Source organism: Oncorhynchus clarkii, chromosome 9 (assembly GCF_045791955.1).
Source record: "Oncorhynchus clarkii lewisi isolate Uvic-CL-2024 chromosome 9, UVic_Ocla_1.0, whole genome shotgun sequence".
Taxonomy (NCBI): Eukaryota; Metazoa; Chordata; class Actinopteri; order Salmoniformes; family Salmonidae; genus Oncorhynchus; species Oncorhynchus clarkii.
The window spans coordinates 368,303-389,578 of record NC_092155.1 but is presented as its reverse complement, the minus strand read 5'-3'; the positions used below and the strand labels follow the sequence as shown (position 1 = coordinate 389,578).

The window sequence follows — 21,276 nt, the reverse complement described above, 5'->3', positions numbered from 1 at the left end:
TACACTAGCTTGTGTTGTCTACACTAGCTTGTGTTGTCTACACTGTGTTGTCTACACTAGCTTGTGTTGTCTACACTAGCACGTCTACACTAGCACGTCTACACTAGCTTGTGTTGTCTACACTAGCACGTCTACACTAGCTTGTGTTGTCTACACTAGCACGTCTACACTAGCTTGTGTTGTCTACACTAGCACGTCTACACTAGCTTGTGTTGTCTACACTAGCTTGTGTTGTCTACACTAGCTTGTGTTGTCTACACTAGCACGTCTAAACTAGCTTGTGTTGTCTACACTAGCACGTCTACATTAGCACGTCTACACTAGCTTGTGTTGTCTACACTAGCACGTCTACACTAGCTTGTGTTGTCTACACTGTGTTGTCTACACTAGCTTGTGTTGTCTACACTAGCACGTCTACACTAGCTTGTGTTGTCTACATTAGCTTGTGTTGTCTACTCTAGCACGTCTACACTAGCTTGTGTTGTCTACACTAGCACGTCTACACTAGCTTGTGTTGTCTACACTAGCACGTCTGGCGTCTGCACTCCTGTCCTCTGTCTTTCCCCCTCTTCCTGTCCTCTGTCATTCCCCCTCTTCCTGTCCTTCCCCCTCTTCCTGTCCTTCCCCCTCTTCCTGTCCTTTCCCCTCTTCCTGTCCTTCCCTCTCTTCCTGTCCTTCCCTCCTCTTCCGGTCCTCTGTCCTTCCCCCTCTTCCTGTCCTTCCCTCTTTTCCTGTCCTTCCCTCCTCTTCCGGTCCTCTGTCCTTCCCCCTCTTCCTGTCCTTCCCTCTCTTCCTGTCCTCTGTCATTCCCTCCTCTTCCGGTCCTCTGTCCTTCCCTCCTCTTCCGGTCCTCTGTCCTTCCCTCTCTTCCTGGCCTTCCCTCTCTTCCTGGCCTTCCCTCTCTTCCTGGCCTTCCTTCTGTTCCTGTCCTTCCCTCTGTTCATGTCCTTCCCTCTGTTCCTGTCCTTCCCTCTGTTCCTGTCCTTCCCTCTGTTCCTGGCCTTCCCCCGCTTCCTGGCCTTCCCCCTCTTCCTGGCCTTCCCTCTCTTCCTGGCCTTCCCTCTCTTCCTGGGCTTCCCTCTCTTCCTGTCCTTCCCTCTCTTCCTGTCCTTCCCTCCTCTTCCTGTCCTCTGTCTTTCCTGTTCTTCCCCCTCTTCCAGTCCTCCCCCCTCTTCCAGTCCTCCCCCCTCTTCCTGGCCTTCCCTCTCTTCCTGGCCTTCCCTCTCTTCCTGGCCTTCCCTCTGTTCCTGTCCTTCCTTCTGTTCCTGTCCTTCCTTATGTTCCTGTCCTTCCCTCTGTTCCTGTCCTTCCCTCTGTTCCTGTCCTTCCCTCCTCTTCCTGTCCTCTGTCTTTCCTGTTCTTCCCCCTCTTCCTGTCCTCCCCCCTCTTCCTGGCCTTCCTTCTCTTCCTGGCCTTCCCTCTCTTCCTTGCCTTCCCTCCTCTTCCGGTCCTCTGTCCTTCCCTCCTCTTCCTGGTCTTCCCTCCTCTTCCTGTCCTTCCCCCTCTTCCTGTCCTCTGGCCTTCCCTACTTCCACTCGCTCCCTATTGAAACAATTCTTTGTTCTACCAACACACACACTCCTGAGACCTCTGCTATCTCTCTCTCTCTCTCTCTGTGTTTTTGTGGGGAGGGGGGGCTGTTTGATCAGCTGTTTGTGTTTGCGTGTTGCCCCACCCTCTCTGCTTGATCTAATATGACGTGGGCTGGTGGGCCCTGGAATGACGATGGTGATGATGAAGGCTCCCTCCTCTTCCTCTGTAGTTATGATGTAATCCTAGCCAGTGGTCCAGAAGAGTTGCTGTGGAAGTTTTCCAGACTGGGTCATCGGCTGGTGTTCTCTGCCGAGGGCTTCTGTTGGCCTGACCAGAAACTAGCCCCCAAATACCCCCCTGTCCACACCGGGAAGAGATACCTCAACTCTGGAGGTAAAACACACATACACACACACACACGCACACAATTACACTACTACACACCGGGAAGAGATACCTCAACTCTGGAGGTAAAACACACACACACAGACACACACACACACACGCACACAATTACACTACTACACACCGGGAAGAGATACCTCAACTCTGGAGGTAAAACACACACACACAGACACAATTATACTACTATACACACCCTTTAAAAAAATATATATTTTATTTATTTTACAATAATTTAACAACAAATTCTGGGCCTCCCGGGTGGCACAGTGCTAGCTGTGAGGTCAATGGGGCGACGCACAATTGGCCTAGAGTCGTCACATTGGTGCGGCTGGCTTCCGGGTTGAATGTGCGTTGTGTCAAGAAGGAGTGCGGTTGGGTTGTGTTTCGTGGGACGCATGGCTCTCACCTTGGCCTCTCCTGAGTCCGTACGGGACTTGCTGCAATGAGACAAGACTAACTACCAATTTGATACCGCGAAATTGAGGGAGAAAAAAGGGGGTAAAAAAAGGAACAAATTCTTATTTTCAATGACGGCCTCGGAACAGTGGGTTAACTGGCCTCGGAACAGTGGGTTAACTGGCCTAGGAACAGTGGGTTAACTGGCCTAGGAACAGTGGGTTAACTGGCCTCGGAACAGTGGGTTAACTGGCCTCGGAACAGTGGGTTAACTGGCCTCGGAACAGTGGGTTAACTGGTCTCGGAACAGTGGGTTAACTGGCCTCGGAACAGTGGGTTAACTGGCCTCGGAACAGTGGGTTAACTGGCCTCGGAACAGTGGGTTAACTGGCCTCGGAACAGTGGGTTAACTGGCCTCGGAACAGTGGGTTAACTGGCCTCGGAACAGTGGGTTAACTGGCCTCGGAACAGTGGGTTAACTGGTCTCGGAACAGTAGGTTAACTGGCCTCGGAACAGTGGGTTAACTGGCCTCGGAACAGTGGGTTAACTGGCCTCGGAACAGTGGGTTAACTGGCCTCGGAACAGTGGGTTAACTGGCCTCGGAACAGTGGGTTAACTGGCCTCGGAACAGTGGGTTAACTGGCCTCGGAACAGTGGGTTAACTGGCCTCGGAACAGTGGGTTAACTGGCCTCGGAACAGTGGGTTCCTTGTTCAGGGGCAGAATGACAGATTTTTACCTTGTCAGCTCGGGTGATTCCATCTAGCAACCTTTCAGTTACTAGTCCAACGCGCCAACTAATGCGGCCCCAATTTACACTACTACATACTATCACACCACTACACACCACTACCCATGGTTTCCTTTAGGAAAATTTGTTGCCGGACCAGTTACCATTAGGTTTATCAGACACATCATTAGGTTTATCAGTAAGACATTAGCCAGTCAGACACGTCATTAGGTTTATCAGTCAGGTGTATCAGTTTTAGGGTATGCTGTAGTGTGTTAACCTTGGAGTGTGTCTGTCTTTGTGTGAAGGGTTTATAGGGTATGCTCCAGAGCTCAGTGAGATTGTTCAACAGTGGAAACATAAAGACAACGATGATGACCAACTCTTCTACACTAAGATCTACCTGGACAAAGTACAACGGGTTAGTATGACCTCTAACCTTTTACAATAAGATATACAGTTGAAGTATGAAGTTTACATACACCCTAGCCAAATACATTTAAACTCACTATTTAACTATTCTTGACATTTAATCCTAGTAAAAATTTTACTTTATTTTAAGAATGTGAAATGTCAGAATAATAGTAGAGAGAATTATTTATTTCAGCTTTTATTTCTTTCATCACATTCCCAGTGGGTCAGAAGTTTCTCAACTCAATTAGTATTTGGTAGCATTGCCTTTTAAATTGTTTAACTTGGGTCAAAAGTTTCAGGTAGCCTTCCAGGTAGCCTTCCCACAATAAGTTGGGTGAATTTTGGTCCATTCCTCCTGAGAGAGCTGGTGTAACTGAGTCAGGTTTGTAGGCCTCCTTGCTCACACACGCTTTTTCAGTTCTGCCCACACATTTTCTATAGGATTGAGGTCAGGGCTTTGTGATGGCCACTCCAATACCTTGACTTTGTTGTCCTTAAGCCATTTTGCCACAACTTTGGAATATGCTTGGGGTCATTCTCCATTTGGAAAACCCTTTTACAACCAAGCTTTTTTAAATCTTTTTTACCTTCTTTATTTAACTAGGCAAGTCAGTTAAGAACAGATTCTTATTTTCAATGACGGCCTAGGAACAGTGGGTTAACTGGTCTAGGAACAGTGGGTTAACTGGTCTAGGAACAGTGGGTTAACTGCCTGTTCAGGGGCAGAACGACAGATTTGTACCTTGTCAGCTTGGGGGTTTGAACTTGCAACCTTTCGGTAACTAGTCCAACGCTCTAACCACTAGGCTACCCTGCCGCCCCTTTAACTTCCTGACTGATGTCTTGAGATGTTGCTTCAACATATCCACATAATTTTCCTTCCTCATGATGCCATCTATTTTGTGAAGTGCACCAGTCCCTCCTGCAGCAAAGCACCACCACAACATGATGCTGCCACCCCTGTGCTTCACGGTTGGGATGGTGTTCTTCGTCTTGCAAGCTTCCCCCTTTTTCCTCCTTTCATAACGATGGTCATTAAGGCCAAACTGTTCCATTTTTGTTTCATCAAACCAGAGGACATTTCTCCAAAAAGTACCATCTTTGTCCCCATGTGCAGTTGCAAACTGTAGTCCGGCTTTTTTATGGCGGTTTTGGAGCAGTGGCTTCTTCCTTGCTGAGCGGCCTTTCAGGTTATGTCGATATAGGACTCGTTTATTGATATAGATACTTTTGTTCCTGTTTCCTCCAGCATCTTCACAAGGTCCTTTGCTGTTGTCCTGTGATTGATTTGCACTTTTCGCACCAAAGTACATTCATCTTTAGAAGACAGAACGCGTCTCCTTCCTGAGCAGTATGACGGCTGCGTGGTCCCATGGTGTTTATACTTGCGTACTCTTGTTTGTACAGATGAACGTGGTACCTTCAGTCATTTGGAAATTGCTCCCAAGGATGAACCAGACTTGTGGAGGTCTACAATTCTTTTCTGAGGTCTTAGCTGATTTCTTTTGATTTTCTCATGAGGGCAAGCAAAAAGGCACTGAGTTTGACGGTAGGCCTTGAAATACATCCACAGGTACAACTCCAATTGACTCAAATTATGTCAATTAGCCTATCAGAAGGTTCAAAAGCCATGACATCATTTTTGGGAATTTTCCAAGCTGTTTAAAGGCACAGTCAACTTAGTGTATGTAAACTTCTGACCCAACTTCTGCTCTTTTGCACACCAGTATCTCTACTTACACACCATCATCTGCTCATCTATCACTCCAGTGTTAATCTGCTAAATTGTCATTACTTCGCTACTATGGCCTATTTATTGCCTCAACTCCTCACACCATTTGCACACACTGTATATAGACCTTTCTATTGTGTTATCGACTGTATATTTGTTTATTCCATGTGTACCTCTGTTGTTGTTTGTGTTGCACTGCTTTGCTTTATCTTGGCCAGTTCGCAGTTGTAAATGAGAACTTGTTCTCAACTGGCCTACCTGGTTAAATAAAGGTGTAATAATATATCTTTTTTTAAATGCCCATGATTTTAGAATGAGCTGTTTGAGGAGCAGGTGTCCACATACTTTTGGTCATGTAGTGTTTATCTGGACAAAGTACAACTGGTTAGTAATGTTTAATCTCAATTTGTATTTTTTTTATTGAACCTTTCTTTAACTAGTCAGTTAAGGACAAGTTCTTATTTACAATGACGGCCTACCCTCCCCAAACCCGGACGACACTGGGCCAATTGTGTGCTGCCCTATGGGACTCCCGATCACAGCCTGTTGTGATACAGCCCTGGATCGAACCAGAGTCTGTAGTGACTCCTATAGCATTGAGATGCAGTGCCTCAGATCGCGTGAGATGCAGTGCCTCAGATCGCGTGAGATGCAGTGCCTCAGATCGCGTGAGATGCAGTGCCTCAGATCGCGTGAGATGCAGTGCCTCAGATCGTGTGAGATGCAGTGCCTCAGATCGTGTGAGATGCAGTGCCTCAGATCGCGTGAGATGCAGTGCCTCAGATCGCGTGAGATGCAGTGCCTCAGACCGCTGCGCCACTCGGGAGCTCCGTGAGAACTAAAGTCTCATGCAATTGGGTGAATATGTGTTAAGAGAAGATGCTAAAACTAATAGTGGGACCGGAATGAGGAGCTCCACCCTGTTAGGACAAATAGTGGGACCGGAATGAGGAGCTCCACCCTGCTAGGACAAATAGTGGGACCGGAATGAGGAGCTCCACCCTGCTAGGACAAATAGTGGGACCGGAATGAGGAGCTCCACCCTGCTAGGACAAATAGTGGGACCGGAATGAGGAGCTCCACCCTGCTAGGACAAATAGTGGGACCGGAATGAGGAGCTCCACCCTGCTAGGACAAATAGTGGGACCGGAATGAGGAGCTCCACCCTGCTAGGACAAATAGTGGGACCGGAATGAGGAGCTCCACCCTGCTAGGACAAATAGTGGGACCGGAATGAGGAGCTCCACCCTGCTAGGACAAATAGTGGGACCGGAATGAGGAGCTCCACCCTGCTAGGACAAATAGTGGGACCGGAATGAGGAGCTCCACCCTGCTAGGACAAATAGTGGGACTGGAGTGAGGAGCTCCACCCTGCTAGGACAAATAGTGGGACTGGAATGAGGAGCTCCACCCTGCTAGGACAAATAGTGGGACCGGAATGAGGAGCTCCACCCTGCTAGGACAAATAGTGGGACTGGAGTGAGGAGCTCCACCCTGCTAGGACAAATAGTGGGACTGGAATGAGGAGCTCCACCTTCCAGACAGATTCTACGCTACCACTTGTGTTTACATAGATCTGTCCATGAGAGATACAGTAACCTTCTGACCCCTGGCCTCTAACCCCTGACATTTAACTCCTGACCTGTAACCTTTGCTTTGGTGGCGTATAGTAGACTAACGTTTTTATTTATTTATTTAACCAGGTAGGCTAGTTGGGAACAAGTTCTCATACAACAACGTTGTAGTAAACTTGTAATGTTGTTGTGGTAACGTGGTAATGTTATCTTTCAGACCAAGTACAACATGACTCTGGACCATCGCTCTAGAATCTTCCAGAACCTCAACGGAGCCATCGGTGAGATACATACACACACATCTAGTACTCCCACTGCTTAGAACCCCAATTCTGCCTCCATCTTCTCTGTGTTGTCTGAAGTGTGTTTAACTAACCTACATGTTATTTTCTCCCTACACACACATACACACACACACACACACACACACACACACACACACACACACACACACACACACACACCTAAACATACACACACACAGAGGAGGTGGTGCTGAAGTTTGAGAAGGCTCGTGTCCGTGCGAGGAACGTGGCCTATGACACACTTCCTGTTATTATCCATGGCAACGGACCCACCAAGGTAACCAATCCCGGCACAGCATCAGAACTTTGGGTCAATCTGGGTAGTGTACTATATACAGTGGGGCAAAAAGTATTTAGTCAGCCACCAATTGTGTAAGTTCTCCCACTTAAAAATATGAGAGGCCTGTAATTTTCATCATAGGTACACTTCAACTATGACAGAGAAAGTGAGAAAAAACATCCAGAAAATCACAGGATTTTTAATGAATTTATTTCCAAATTATGGTGGAAAATAAGTATTTGGTCAATAACAAACGTTTATCTCAATACTTTGTTATATACCCTTTGTTGGCAATGACAGAGGTCAAATGTTTTCTGTAAGTCTTCACAAGGTTTTCACACACTGTTGCTGGTATTTTGGCCCATTCCTCCATGCAGATCTCCTCTAGAGCAGTGATGTTTTGGTGCTGTTGCTGGGCAACAAGGACTTTCAACTCCCTCCAAAGATTTTCTATGGGGTTGAGATCTGGAGACTGGCTAGGCCACTCCAGGACCATGAAATGCTTCTTACGAAGCCACTCCTTCGTTGCCCGGGCGGTGTGTTTGGGATCATTGTCATGCAGAAAGACCCAGCCATGTTTCATCTTCAATGCCCTTGCTGATGGAAGGAAGGTTTTACTCAAAATCTCACGATACATGGCCCCATTCATTCTTTCCTTTACACGGATCAGTCGTCCTGGTCCCTTTGCAGAAAAACAGCCCCAAAGCTTGACGTTTCCACCCCCATGCTTCACAGTAGGTATGGTGTTCTTTGGATGCAACATTCTTTGTCCTCCAAACACATGAGTTGAGTTTTTACCAAAAAGTTATATTTTGGTTTCATCTGACCATATGACATTCTCCCAATCTTCTTCTGGATCATCCAAATGCTCTTTAGCAAACTTCAGACGGGCCTGGACATGTACTGGCTTAAGCAGGGGGACACGTCTGGCACTGCAGGATTTGAGTCCCTGGCAGCATAGTGTGTTACTGATGGTAGGCTTTGTTACTTTGGTCCCAGCTCTCTGCAAGTCATTCACTAGGTCCCCCTGTGTGGTTCTGGGATTTTTGCTCACCGTTCTTGTGATCATTTTGACCCCACGGGGTGAGATCTTGCGTGGAGCCCCAGATCGAGGGAGACTATCAGTGGTCTTGTATGTCTTCCATTTCCTAATAATTGCTCCCACAGTTGATTTATTCAAACCAAGCTGCTTACCTATTGCAGATTCAGTCTTCCCAGCCTGGTGCAGGTCTACAATTTTGTTTCTGGTGTCCTTTGACAGCTCTTTGGTCTTGGCCATAGTGTAGTTTGGAGTGTGACTGTTTGAGGTTGTGGACAGGTGTCTTTTATACTGATAACAAGTTCAAACAGGTGCCATTAATACAGGTAACGAGTGGAGGACAGAGGAGCCTCTTAAAGAAGAAGTTACAGGTCTGTGAGAGCCAGACATCTTGCTTGTTTGTAGGTGACCAAATACTTATTTTCCACCATAATTTGCAAATAAATTCATTAAAATCCTAGAATGTGATTTTCTGGATTTTTTTTCTCATTTTTGTCTGTCATAGTTGAAGTGTACCTATGATGAAAATTATAGGCCTCTCTCATCTTTTTAAGTGGGAGAACTTGCACAATTGGGGGCTGACTAAATACTTTTTTGCCCCACTGTATATGGAGGGTTGGATAGTGGACTATATATGTAGGGTTGGGTAGTGGACTATATATGTAGGGTTGGATAGTGGACTATATATGTAGGGTTGGGTAGTGAACTTTATATGTAGGGTTGGATAGTGGACTATATATGTAGGGTTGGGTAGTGAACTTTATATGTAGGGTTGGATAGTGAACTATATATGTAGGGTTGGATAGTGGACTATATATGTAGGGTTGGGTAGTGGACTATATATGTAGGGTTGGATAGTGGACTATATATGTAGGGTTGGATAGTGGACTATATATGTAGGGTTGGATAGTGGACTATATATGTAGGGTTGGATAGTGGACTATATATGTAGGGTTGGATAGTGGACTATATATGTAGGGTTGGGTAGTGGACTATATATGTAGGGTTGGATAGTGGACTATATATGTAGGGTTGGGTAGTGAACTTTATATGTAGGGTTGGATAGTGGACTATATATGTAGGGTTGGGTAGTGAACTTTATATGTAGGGTTGGATAGTGAACTATATATGTAGGGTTGGATAGTGGACTATATATGTAGGGTTGGATAGTGGACTATATATGTAGGGTTGGGTAGTGGACTATATATGTAGGGTTGGATAGTGGACTATATATGTAGGGTTGGATAGTGGACTATATATGTAGGGTTGGATAGTGGACTATATATGTAGGGTTGGATAGTGGACTATATATGTAGGGTTGGATAGTGGACTATATATGTAGGGTTGGATAGTGGACTATATATGTAGGGTTGGATAGTGGACTATATGTAGGGTTGGGTAGTGGACTATATATGTAGGGTTGGATAGTGGACTATATATGTAGGGTTGGATAGTGGACTATATATGTAGGGTTGGATAGTGGACTATATGTAGGGTTGGGTAGTGGACTATATATGTAGGGTTGGATAGTGGACTATATATGTAGGGTTGGATAGTGGACTATATATGTAGGGTTGGATAGTGGACTATATATGTAGGGTTGGATAGTGGACTATATATGTAGGGTTGGGTAGTGGACTATATATGTAGGGTTGGGTAGTGGACTATATATGTAGGGTTGGGTAGTGGACTATATATGTAGGGTTGGATAGTGGACTATATATGTAGGGTTGGGTAGTGGACTATATATGTAGGGTTGGATAGTGGACTATATGTGTAGGGTTGGATAGTGGACTATATATGTAGGGTTGGGTAGTGGACTATATATGTAGGGTTGGATAGTGGACTATATATGTAGGGTTGGATAGTGGACTATATATGTAGGGTTGGATAGTGGACTATATATGTAGGGTTGGATAGTGGACTATATATGTAGGGTTGGATAGTGGACTATATATGTAGGGTTGGATAGTGGACTATATATGTAGGGTTGGATAGTGGACTATATATGTAGGGTTGGATAGTGGACTATATATGTAGGGTTGGATAGTGGACTATATATGTAGGGTTGGATAGTGGACTATATATGTAGGGTTGGATAGTGGACTATATATATGTAGGGTTGGATAGTGGACTATATATGCAGGGTTGGATAGTGGACTATATATGTAGGGTTGGATAGTGGACTATATATATGTAGGGTTGGATAGTGGACTATATATGTAGGGTTGGATAGTGGACTATATATGTAGGGTTGGGTAGTGGACTATATATGTAGGGTTGGGTAGTGGACTATATATGTAGGGTTGGGTAGTGGACTATATATGTAGGGTTGGATAGTGGACTATATATGTAGGGTTGGATAGTGGACTATATATGTAGGGTTGGATAGTGGACTATATATGTAGGGTTGGATAGTGGACTATATATGTAGGGTTGGATAGTGGACTATATATGTAGGGTTGGATAGTGGACTATATATGTAGGGTTGGATAGTGGACTATATATATGTAGGGTTGGATAGTGGACTATATATGTAGGGTTGGATAGTGGACTATATATGTAGGGTTGGATAGTGGACTATATATGTAGGGTTGGATAGTGGACTATATGTAGGGTTGGGTAGTGGACTATATATGTAGGGTTGGATAGTGGACTATATATGTAGGGTTGGATAGTGGACTATATATGTAGGGTTGGATAGTGGACTATATGTAGGGTTGGGTAGTGGACTATATATGTAGGGTTGGATAGTGGACTATATATGTAGGGTTGGATAGTGGACTATATATGTAGGGTTGGATAGTGGACTATATATGTAGGGTTGGATAGTGGACTATATATGTAGGGTTGGGTAGTGGACTATATATGTAGGGTTGGGTAGTGGACTATATATGTAGGGTTGGGTAGTGGACTATATATGTAGGGTTGGATAGTGGACTATATATATGTAGGGTTGGATAGTGGACTATATATGTAGGGTTGGATAGTGGACTATATATGTAGGGTTGGGTAGTGGACTATATATGTAGGGTTGGGTAGTGGACTATATATGTAGGGTTGGATAGTGGACTATATATATGTAGGGTTGGATAGTGGACTATATATGTAGGGTTGGGTAGTGGACTATATATGTAGGGTTGGATAGTGGACTATATATGTAGGGTTGGGTAGTGGACTATATATGTAGGGTTGGGTAGTGGACTATATATGTAGGGTTGGGTAGTGGACTATATATGTAGGGTTGGATAGTGGACTATATATGTAGGGTTGGGTAGTGGACTATATATGTAGGGTTGGATAGTGGACTATATGTGTAGGGTTGGATAGTGGACTATATATGTAGGGTTGGGTAGTGGACTATATATGTAGGGTTGGATAGTGGACTATATATGTAGGGTTGGATAGTGGACTATATATGTAGGGTTGGATAGTGGACTATATATGTAGGGTTGGATAGTGGACTATATATGTAGGGTTGGATAGTGGACTATATATGTAGGGTTGGATAGTGGACTATATATGTAGGGTTGGATAGTGGACTATATATGTAGGGTTGGATAGTGGACTATATATGTAGGGTTGGATAGTGGACTATATATGTAGGGTTGGATAGTGGACTATATATATGTAGGGTTGGATAGTGGACTATATATGTAGGGTTGGATAGTGGACTATATATGTAGGGTTGGATAGTGGACTATATATATGTAGGGTTGGATAGTGGACTATATATGTAGGGTTGGATAGTGGACTATATATGTAGGGTTGGGTAGTGGACTATATATGTAGGGTTGGGTAGTGGACTATATATGTAGGGTTGGGTAGTGGACTATATATGTAGGGTTGGATAGTGGACTATATGTGTAGGGTTGGATAGTGGACTATATATATGTAGGGTTGGATAGTGGACTATATGTGTAGGGTTGGATAGTGGACTATATATGTAGGGTTGGGTAGTGGACTATATATGTAGGGTTGGATAGTGGACTATATATGTAGTATGTAGGGTCATTACCTGTGTAAAAGAGGGTTATATTAGGGTCAGAGACAGACAGAGAGGAGGGGTTATATTATGGTCAGAGACTGAGAGGAATGGGTTATATTAGGGTCAGAGACTGAGAGGAGGGGTTATATTAGGGTCAGAGACAGACTGAGAGGAGGGGTTATATTAGGGTCAGAGACTGAGAGGAGGGGTTATATTACTATTATTTTGACACTTTGTGCTCATTTCCATTTATTATCCAACCCCCCCCCCCCCCACCCCCCCCAGCTCCAGTTGAACTACCTGGGTAACTATGTCCCGACTGCCTGGACTCACGAGACCGGCTGTGGGATCTGTGACGACGACCTGATATACCTCAACGACACGCCTGTATGTACCTGTGTGTATGTGTCTCTGTGAAGGATGAAGACATGTCCCTGGTGTGTCTGTGTCTCTGTGAAGGATGAAGACATGTCCCTGGTGTGTCTGTGTCTCTGTGAAAGATGAAGACATGCCCCTGGTGTGTGTCTCTGTCTCTGTGTAGGATGAAGACATGCCCCTGGTGTGTCTCTGTCTCTGTGTAGGATGAAGACATGCCCCTGGTGTGTGTCTCTGTCTCTGTGAAGGATGAAGACATGCCCCTGGTGTGTGTCTCTGTCTCTGTGTAGGATGAAGACATGCCCCTGGTGTGTGTCTCTGTCTCTGTGTAGGATGAAGACATGCCCCTGGTGTGTGTCTCTGTCTCTGTGTAGGATGAAGACATGCCCCTGGTGTGTATCTCTGTCTCTGTGTAGGATGAAGACATGCCCCTGGTGTGTCTCTGTCTTTGTGTAGGATGAAGACATGCCCCTGGTGTGTGTCTCTGTGTCTCTGTCTCTGTGTAAGCTGAAGACATGCCCCTGTTGTGTGTCTGTGTTCATGTCTCTCTGTCTCTGTGTAGGATGAAGACATGCCCCTGGTGTGTCTCTGTGTTCATGTCTCTCTGTCTCTGTGTAGGATGAAGACATGCCCCTGGTGTTTCTCTGTGTTCATGTCTCTCTGTCTCTGTGTAGGATGAAGACATGCCCCTGGTGTGTGTCTGTCTCTGTGTTCATGTCTCTCTGTCTCTGTGTAGGATGAAGACATGCCCCTGGTGTATGTGTCTCTGTGTTCATGTCTCTCTGTCTCTGTGTAGGATGAAGACATGCCCCTGGTGTTTCTCTGTGTTCATGTCTCTCTGTCTCTGTGTAGGATGAAGACATGCCCCTGGTGTTTCTCTGTGTTCATGTCTCTCTGTCTCTGTGTAGGATGAAGACATGCCCCTGGTGTATGTGTCTGTGTTCATCGTTCAGCCGACTCCCTTCCTGGAAGAGTTTCTAGAGAGACTGACCACCCTCAACTACCCAACCAGCCGCATCAGACTGTTTATACACAACAACGTAGGTACACACACATCACACCATCCTACAAGTTTCACAGGACTCGTCTGAAGGTAACCCATACAAATGAATGGTAGTATGGAGATATACACTGCTCAAAAAAATTAAGGGAACACTAAAATAACACATCCTAGATCTGAATGAATGAAATATTCTTATTAAATACTTTTTTCTTTACATAGTTGAATGTGCTGACAACAAAATCACACAAAAATGATCAATGGAACCCATGGAGGTCTGGATTTGGAGTCACACTCAAAATTAAAGTGGAAAACCACACTACAGGCTGATCCAACTTTGATGTAATGTCCTTAAAACAAGTCAAAATGAGGCTCAGTAGTGTGTGGGGCCTCCACGTGCCTGTATGACCTCCCTACAACACCTGGGCATGCTCCTGATGAGGAGGCGGATGGTCTCCTGAGGGATCTCCTCCCAGACCTGGACTAAAGCATCCGCCAACTCCTGGATAGTCTGTGGTGCAACGTGGGATTGGTGGATGGAGAGAGACATGATGTCCCAGATGTGCTCAATTGGATTCAGGTCTGGGGAACGGGCGGGCCAGACCATAGCAGCAATGCCTTCCCCTTGCAGGAACTGCTGACACACTCCAGCCATATGAGGTCTAGCATTGTCTTGCATTAGCAGGAACACAGGGCCAACCGCACCAGCATATGGTCTCACAAGGGGTCTGAGGATCTCATCTCGGTATCTAATGGCAGTCAGGCAACCTCTGGCGAGCACATGGAGGCCTGTGCGGCCCCCCAAATAAATGCCACCCCACACCATGACTGACCCACCGCCAAACCGGTCATGCTGGCGGATGTTGCAGGCAGCAGAACGTTCTCCACGGTGTCTCCAGACTCTGTCACGTCTGTCACATGTGCTCAGTGTGATCCTGCTTTCATCTGTGAAGAGCACAGGGCGCCAGTAGCGAATTTGCCAATCTTGGTGTTCTCTGGCAAATGCCAAACGTCCTGCACGGTGTTGGGCTGTAAGCACAAACCCCACCTGTGGATGTCGGTCCCTCATACCACCCTCATGGAGTCTGTTTCTGACCGTTTGAGCAGACACATGTACATTTGTGGCCTGCTGGAGGTCATTTTCCAGGGCTCTGGCAGTGCTCCTCCTGCTCCTCCTTGCACAAAGGTGGATGTAGCGGTCCTGCTGCTGGGTTGTTGCCCTCCTACTGCCTCCTCCATGTCTCCTGATGTACTGGCCTGTATCCTGGTAGCGCCTCCATGCTCTGGACACTACGCTGACAGACACAGCAAACCTTCTTGCCACAGCTCGCATTGATGTACCATCCTGGATGAGCTGCACTACCTGAGCCACTTGTGTGGGTTGTAGACTCCGTCTCATGCTACCACTAGAGTGAAAGCACCACCAGCATTCAAAAGTGACCAAATTCAATATGTTATCAAATCATGAAGTGAAATAGTTTGTCGATACCTAAAGGGGTCTTACAATTCAACATCACATTGCTAAATGATCTGTGACCTTCTTCAATTACACCTGTCAGTTTAGCACCCCCCCCCCACTTTTAAAGGTTTTAACCGTGGGAGATGGTGTGAGATGGTGTGAGATTGTGTTTAATGCTGTGAGATTGTGTGAGATTGTGTTTAATGCTGTGTGATGCTGTGAGATTGTGTGTAATGGTGTGAGATTGTGTGAGATTGTGTGTAATGGTGTGAGATTGTGTTTAATGGTGTGAGATTGTGTTTAATGCTGTGAGATTGTGTGAGATTGTGTTTGATGCTGTGTGATGCTGTGAGATTGTGTGTGATGCTGTGAGATTGTGTGTAATGGTGTGAGATTGTGTTTAATGCTGTGAGATTGTGTGAGATTGTGTTTAATGCTGTGTGATGCTGTGAGATTGTGTTTAATGCTGTGTGATGCTGTGAGATTGTGTGTAATGGTGTGAGATTGTGTTTAATGCTGTGAGATTGTGTGTAATGGTGTGAGATTGTGTTTAATGCTGTGAGATTGTGTGAGATTGTGTGTAATGGTGTGAGATTGTGTTTAATGCTGTGAGATTGTGTGTAATGGTGTGAGATTGTGTGAGATTGTTTAATGCTGTGAGATTGTGTGAGATTGTTTAATGCTGTGAGATTGTGTTTAATGCTGTGAGATTGTTTAATGCTGTGAGATTGTGTTTAATGCTGTGAGATTGTTTAATGCTGTGAGATTGTGTTTAATGCTGTGAGATTGTGTGTAATGGTGTGTAATGGTGTGAGATTGTGTTTAATGCTGTGAGATTGTGTTTAATGCTGTGAGATTGTGTTTAATGCTGTGAGATTGTGTTTAATGCTGTGAGATTGTGTTTAATGCTGTGAGATTGTGTTTAATGCTGTGAGATTGTGTTTAATGCTATGAGATTGTGTTTAATGCTGTGTGATGCTGTGCGTGTTAGGTGGTGTATCATGAGCAGAACATTCAGCGCTTCTGGGAGAGGCATCGTGTTCTGTTCCCTGACGCCAGGCTGGTCGGACCGGAGGAGAACCTACAACAGGACCAGGCTAGAACCATGGCTGTGTGAGGATTACACCTAGAACTATTCCTTAGAACATGAGGGGGGAACCCTGAACACTGTTATTGTTAGAATGAGCTGCTTAGAACATGAGGGAACCCTAACACTGTTATTGTAACAATGAGCTGCTTAGAACATGAGGGGGGAACCCTAACACTGTTATTGTTACAATGAGCTGCTTAGAAACCTGCATAACCATTCATGTAACCTGTGTTGTGTCTGTGTTGTGTCTGTGTTGTGTCTGTGTTGTGTCTGTGTTGTGTCTGTGTTGTCTGTGTTGTGTGTTGTGTGTGTGTGTTGTGTCTGTGTTGTGTCTGTGTTGTGTCTGTGTTGTTTCTGTGTTGTGTCTGTGTTGTCTGTGTTGTGTCTGTGTTGTGTGTTGTGTCTGTGTTGTGTCTGTGTTGTGTGTTGTGTCTGTGTTGTGTCTGTGTTGTGTGTTGTGTCTGTGTTGTGTCTGTGTTGTGTGTTGTGTCTGTGTTGTGTCTGTGGTGTCTGTGTTCTGTCTGTGTTCTGTCTGTGTTGTGTGTTGTGTCTGTGTTGTGTCTGTGTTGTGTCTGTGTTGTGTCTGTGTTGTGTCTGTGTTGTGTCTGTGTTGTGTCTGTGTTGTGTCTGTGTTGTCTGTGTGTGTGTGTGTGTGTGTGTTGTGTCTGTGTTGTGTCTGTGTTGTGTCTGTGTTGTGTCTGTGTTGTGTCTGTGTTGTGTCTGTGTTGTGTCTGTGTTGTGTGTGTGTGTGTGTGTGTGTGTTGTGTCTGTGTTGTGTCTGTGTTGTGTCTTGTGTGTGTGTGTTGTGTCTGTGTTGTGTGTGTGTGTGTGTGTAGGGAGGCGTGTAAGAAGGACAGTCAGTGTGATTACTACTTCAGTATCGATGCTGATGTTGTCATCGTCAACCCTGATGTTCTCCGTATCCTTATAGAAGAGAACAAGTAAGAATCCTTCACCCTACAGACTACACACTACACCCTACAGACTACACCCTACAGATGACACCCTACACCCTACAGATTACACCGTACACCCTACACCGTACAGAATACACCCTACAGACTACACACCACACACTACAACCTACACCGTACAGACTACACCCTACACCCTACAGACTACACCGTACAGACTACACCCTACAGACTACACCCTACAGATTACACCGTACAGACTACACCCTACACCGTACAGACTACACCGTACAGACTACACCCTACAGACTACACCCTACAGAATACACCCTACAGACTACACCGTACAGACTACACCCTACAAACTACACCCTACAGACTACACCCTACAGATTAAACCGTACAGACTACACACTACACCCTACATACTAACCTTGATGTTGTCATCTTGCCTTCCTAAAGTATTCATACCCCTTGACTTATTCCACACCCTAAACCCTACAGACTACGCACTACGCCCACACACTACACCCTAAACCCTACAGACTACGCACTACGGCCACACACTACACCCTAAGCCCTACAGACTACGCACTACGCCCACACACTACACCCTAAACCCTACAGACTACGCACTACGGCCACACACTACACCCTAAACCCTACAGACTACGCACTACGCCCACACACTACACCCTACGCACTACGCCCACACACTACACCCTAAACCGTACAGACTACGCACTACGCCCACACACTACACCCTAAACCCTACAGACTACGCACTACGCCCACACACTACACCCTAAACCCTACAGACTACGCACTACGGCCACACACTACACCCTAAACCCTACAGACTACGCACTACGCCCACACACTACACCCTAAACCCTACAGACTACGCACTACGCACTACGCCCACACACTACACCCTAAACCCTACAGACTACGCACTACGGCCACACACTACACCCTAAACCCTACAGACTACGCCCACACACTACACCCTAAACCCTACAGACTACGCACTACGGCCACACACTACACCCTAAACCCTACAGACTATGCACTACGGCCACACACTACACCCTAAACCCTACAGACTACGCACTATGCTCACACACTACACCCTAAACCCTACAGACTACGCACTACGCCCACACACTACACCCTACGCACTACAGACTACGCCCAACACCCAGCAGAATTAATTCTTACCCCTTGACTTATTCCACATGTTGTTCCAGCCTGAATTCAAATAGATTTTAATAGATATTAAATAGATTTCTCACTCATTTATATACAATACCCCATAATGACCAAGTGGAAACATGTTTTCAGAAATGTTGTGAAAATTAAACACCGAAATATCTAATTTACATAAGAATGCACACCCCTGAGTCAGTACATTGTACAGGCACCTTTCGCAGCACCTGGGTCTCTAAGAGCTTGCCACACCTGGATTGTACAACATTTGCCCATTATTTTTTTCAAAATTCTTTAAGCTCTGTCAAATTGGTTGTTGATCATTGCAAGACATCCTTTTTCAGGTATTGCCATAGATTTTAAAGTAGATTTAAGTCAAAACTGTAATTTGGCTATTCAGGAACGTTCACTGTCATCTTGGTAAGCAACTCCAGTGTTTATTTGGCCTTGTGTTTTAGGCTATTGTCCTGCTGAAAGGTGAATTCATCTCCCAGTGTCTTTCATCCTGAAAAGCTCCCCAGTCCTTAACGATGACAAGCTTAACGATGACAAGCTTGATGCAGCCACTACTATGCTTAAAAATATGAAGAGTGGTACTCAGTGATGTGTTGTATCTTCTCCAAACATAACACTTTGTATTCAGGACACAAAGTGAATTGCTTTGCTACATGTTTTGTTGCAGTATTACTTTAGTGCCTTGTTACAGGATGCGTGTTTTGGAGTATTTGTATTCTGTACAGGCTTCCTTCTTTTCACTCTGTCATTTAGGTTAGTATTGTGGAGTAACTACAATGTTCTGGATCCATCCTCAGTTTTCTCCTACGACAGCCATTAAACTCTGTAACTGTTTTAAAGTTACCATTGGTCTCATGGTGAAATCCCTGAGCGGTTTCTGTCCTCTCCGGCAACTGAGTTAGGAAGGATGTCTTTCAAATCAAATTAAATCTCATTTTATTTGTCACGTCTGCCGAATACAACAGCCCTTAACCAACAATTAAGAAGTTAAGAAAAAAATAAGTGTTAGGTAAAAAATAGATAAGTAGAAAATAAAAGTAACAAATAATTAAACAGCAGCAGTAAAATAACAATAGCAGGGGTTACGGTACAGAGTCAATGTGGAGGCTATATACAGGGGGTACCGGTACAGAGTCAATGTAGAGGCTATATACAGGGTGTACTGGTACAGAGTCAGTGTGGAGGCTATATACAGGGGGTACTGGTACAGAGTCAATGTGGAGGCTATATACAGGGGGTACCTGTACAGAGTCAATGTGGAGGCTATATACAGGGTGTTACGGTACAGAGTCAATGTGGAGGCTATATACAGGGGGTACCGGTACAGAGTCAAATGTGGAGGCTATATACAGGGTATTACGGTACAGAGTCAATGTGGAGGCTATATACAGGGTGTTATGGTACAGAGTCAATGTGGAGGCTATATACAGGGTATTACGGTACAGAGTCAATGTGGAGGCTATATACAGGGTGTTACGGTACAGAGTCAATGTGGAGGCTATATACAGGGTGTTACGGTACAGAGTCAATGTGGAGGCTATATACAGGGTATTACGGTACAGAGTCAATGTGGAGGCTATATACAGGGTGTTGCTATATACAGGGGGTACCGGTACAGAGTCAATGTGGAGGCTATATACAGGGTGTTACGGTACAGAGTCATTGTGGAGGCTATATACAGGGGGTACCGGTACAGAGTCAATGTGGAGGCTATATACAGGGTGTTACGGTACAGAGTCAATGTGGAGGCTATATACAGGGTATTACGGTACAGAGTCAATGTGGAGGCTATATACAGGGGATACTGGTACAGAGTCAATGTGGAGGCTATATACAGGGTGTTACGGTACAGAGTCAATGTGGAGGCTATATACAGGGGATACTGGTACAGAGTCAATGTGGAGGCTATATACAGGGTGTTACGGTACAGAGTCAATGTGGAGGCTATATACAGGGGGTACCGGTACAGAGTCAATGTGGAGGCTATATACAGGGTATTACGGTACAGAGTCAATGTGGAGGCTATATACAGGGGGTACCGGTACAGAGTCAATGTGGAGGCTATATACAGGGTGTTACGGTACAGAGTCAATGTGGAGGCTATATACAGGGTATTACGGTACAGAGTCAATGTGGAGGCTATATACAGGGTGTTACGGTACAGAGTCAATGTGGAGGCTATATACAGGGTATTACGGTACAGAGTCAATGTGGAGGCTATATACAGGGTGTTGCTATATACAGTGGGTACCGGTACAGAGTCAATGTGGAGGCTATATACAGGGTGTTACGGTACAGAGTCAATGTGGAGGCTATATACAGGGTATTACGGTACAGAGTCAATGTGAAGGCTATATACAGGGTGTTACGGTACAGAGTCAATGTGGAGGCTATATACAGGGTATTACGGTACAGAGTCAATGTGGAGGCTATATACAGGGTGTTGCTATATACAGGGGGTACCGGTACAGAGTCAATGTGGAGGCTATATACAGGGTATTACGGTACAGAGTCAATGTGGAGGCTATATACAGGGGGTACCGGTACAGAGTCAATGTGGAGGCTATATACAGGGTGTTACGGTACAGAGTCAATGTGGAGGCTATATACAGGGTATTACGGTACAGAGTCAATGTGGAGGCTATATACAGGGTGTTACGGTACAGAGTCAATGTGGAGGCTATATACAGGGTATTACGGTACAGAGTCAATGTGGAGGCTATATACAGGGTGTTGCTATATACAGTGGGTACCGGTACAGAGTCAATGTGGAGGCTATATACAGGGTGTTACGGTACAGAGTCAATGTGGAGGCTAT

General features: G+C 45.3%; 1 protein-coding gene across 2 annotated transcripts in view; it reads left to right on the top strand.

The window, feature by feature from the left end:
* The window catches only part of LOC139415746 (procollagen-lysine, 2-oxoglutarate 5-dioxygenase 3), a 58,420-nt gene that overhangs the window by 13,197 nt on the left and 23,947 nt on the right, over positions 1 to 21,276 (top strand). For both annotated transcript variants that reach the window (XR_011635010.1, XM_071163821.1), the window contains exons 4-11: positions 1,763 to 1,926; positions 3,373 to 3,485; positions 7,002 to 7,065; positions 7,269 to 7,366; positions 12,682 to 12,783; positions 13,680 to 13,811; positions 16,222 to 16,343; positions 17,157 to 17,261. Coding sequence is in view for 1 of the 2 variants with exons in the window: in XM_071163821.1 (XP_071019922.1) it covers positions 1,763 to 1,926; positions 3,373 to 3,485; positions 7,002 to 7,065; positions 7,269 to 7,366; positions 12,682 to 12,783; positions 13,680 to 13,811; positions 16,222 to 16,343; positions 17,157 to 17,261 (900 nt within the window). In the remaining variant the exon portion in view is untranslated. The remainder of the gene's footprint in view (positions 1 to 1,762; positions 1,927 to 3,372; positions 3,486 to 7,001; positions 7,066 to 7,268; positions 7,367 to 12,681; positions 12,784 to 13,679; positions 13,812 to 16,221; positions 16,344 to 17,156; positions 17,262 to 21,276) is intronic.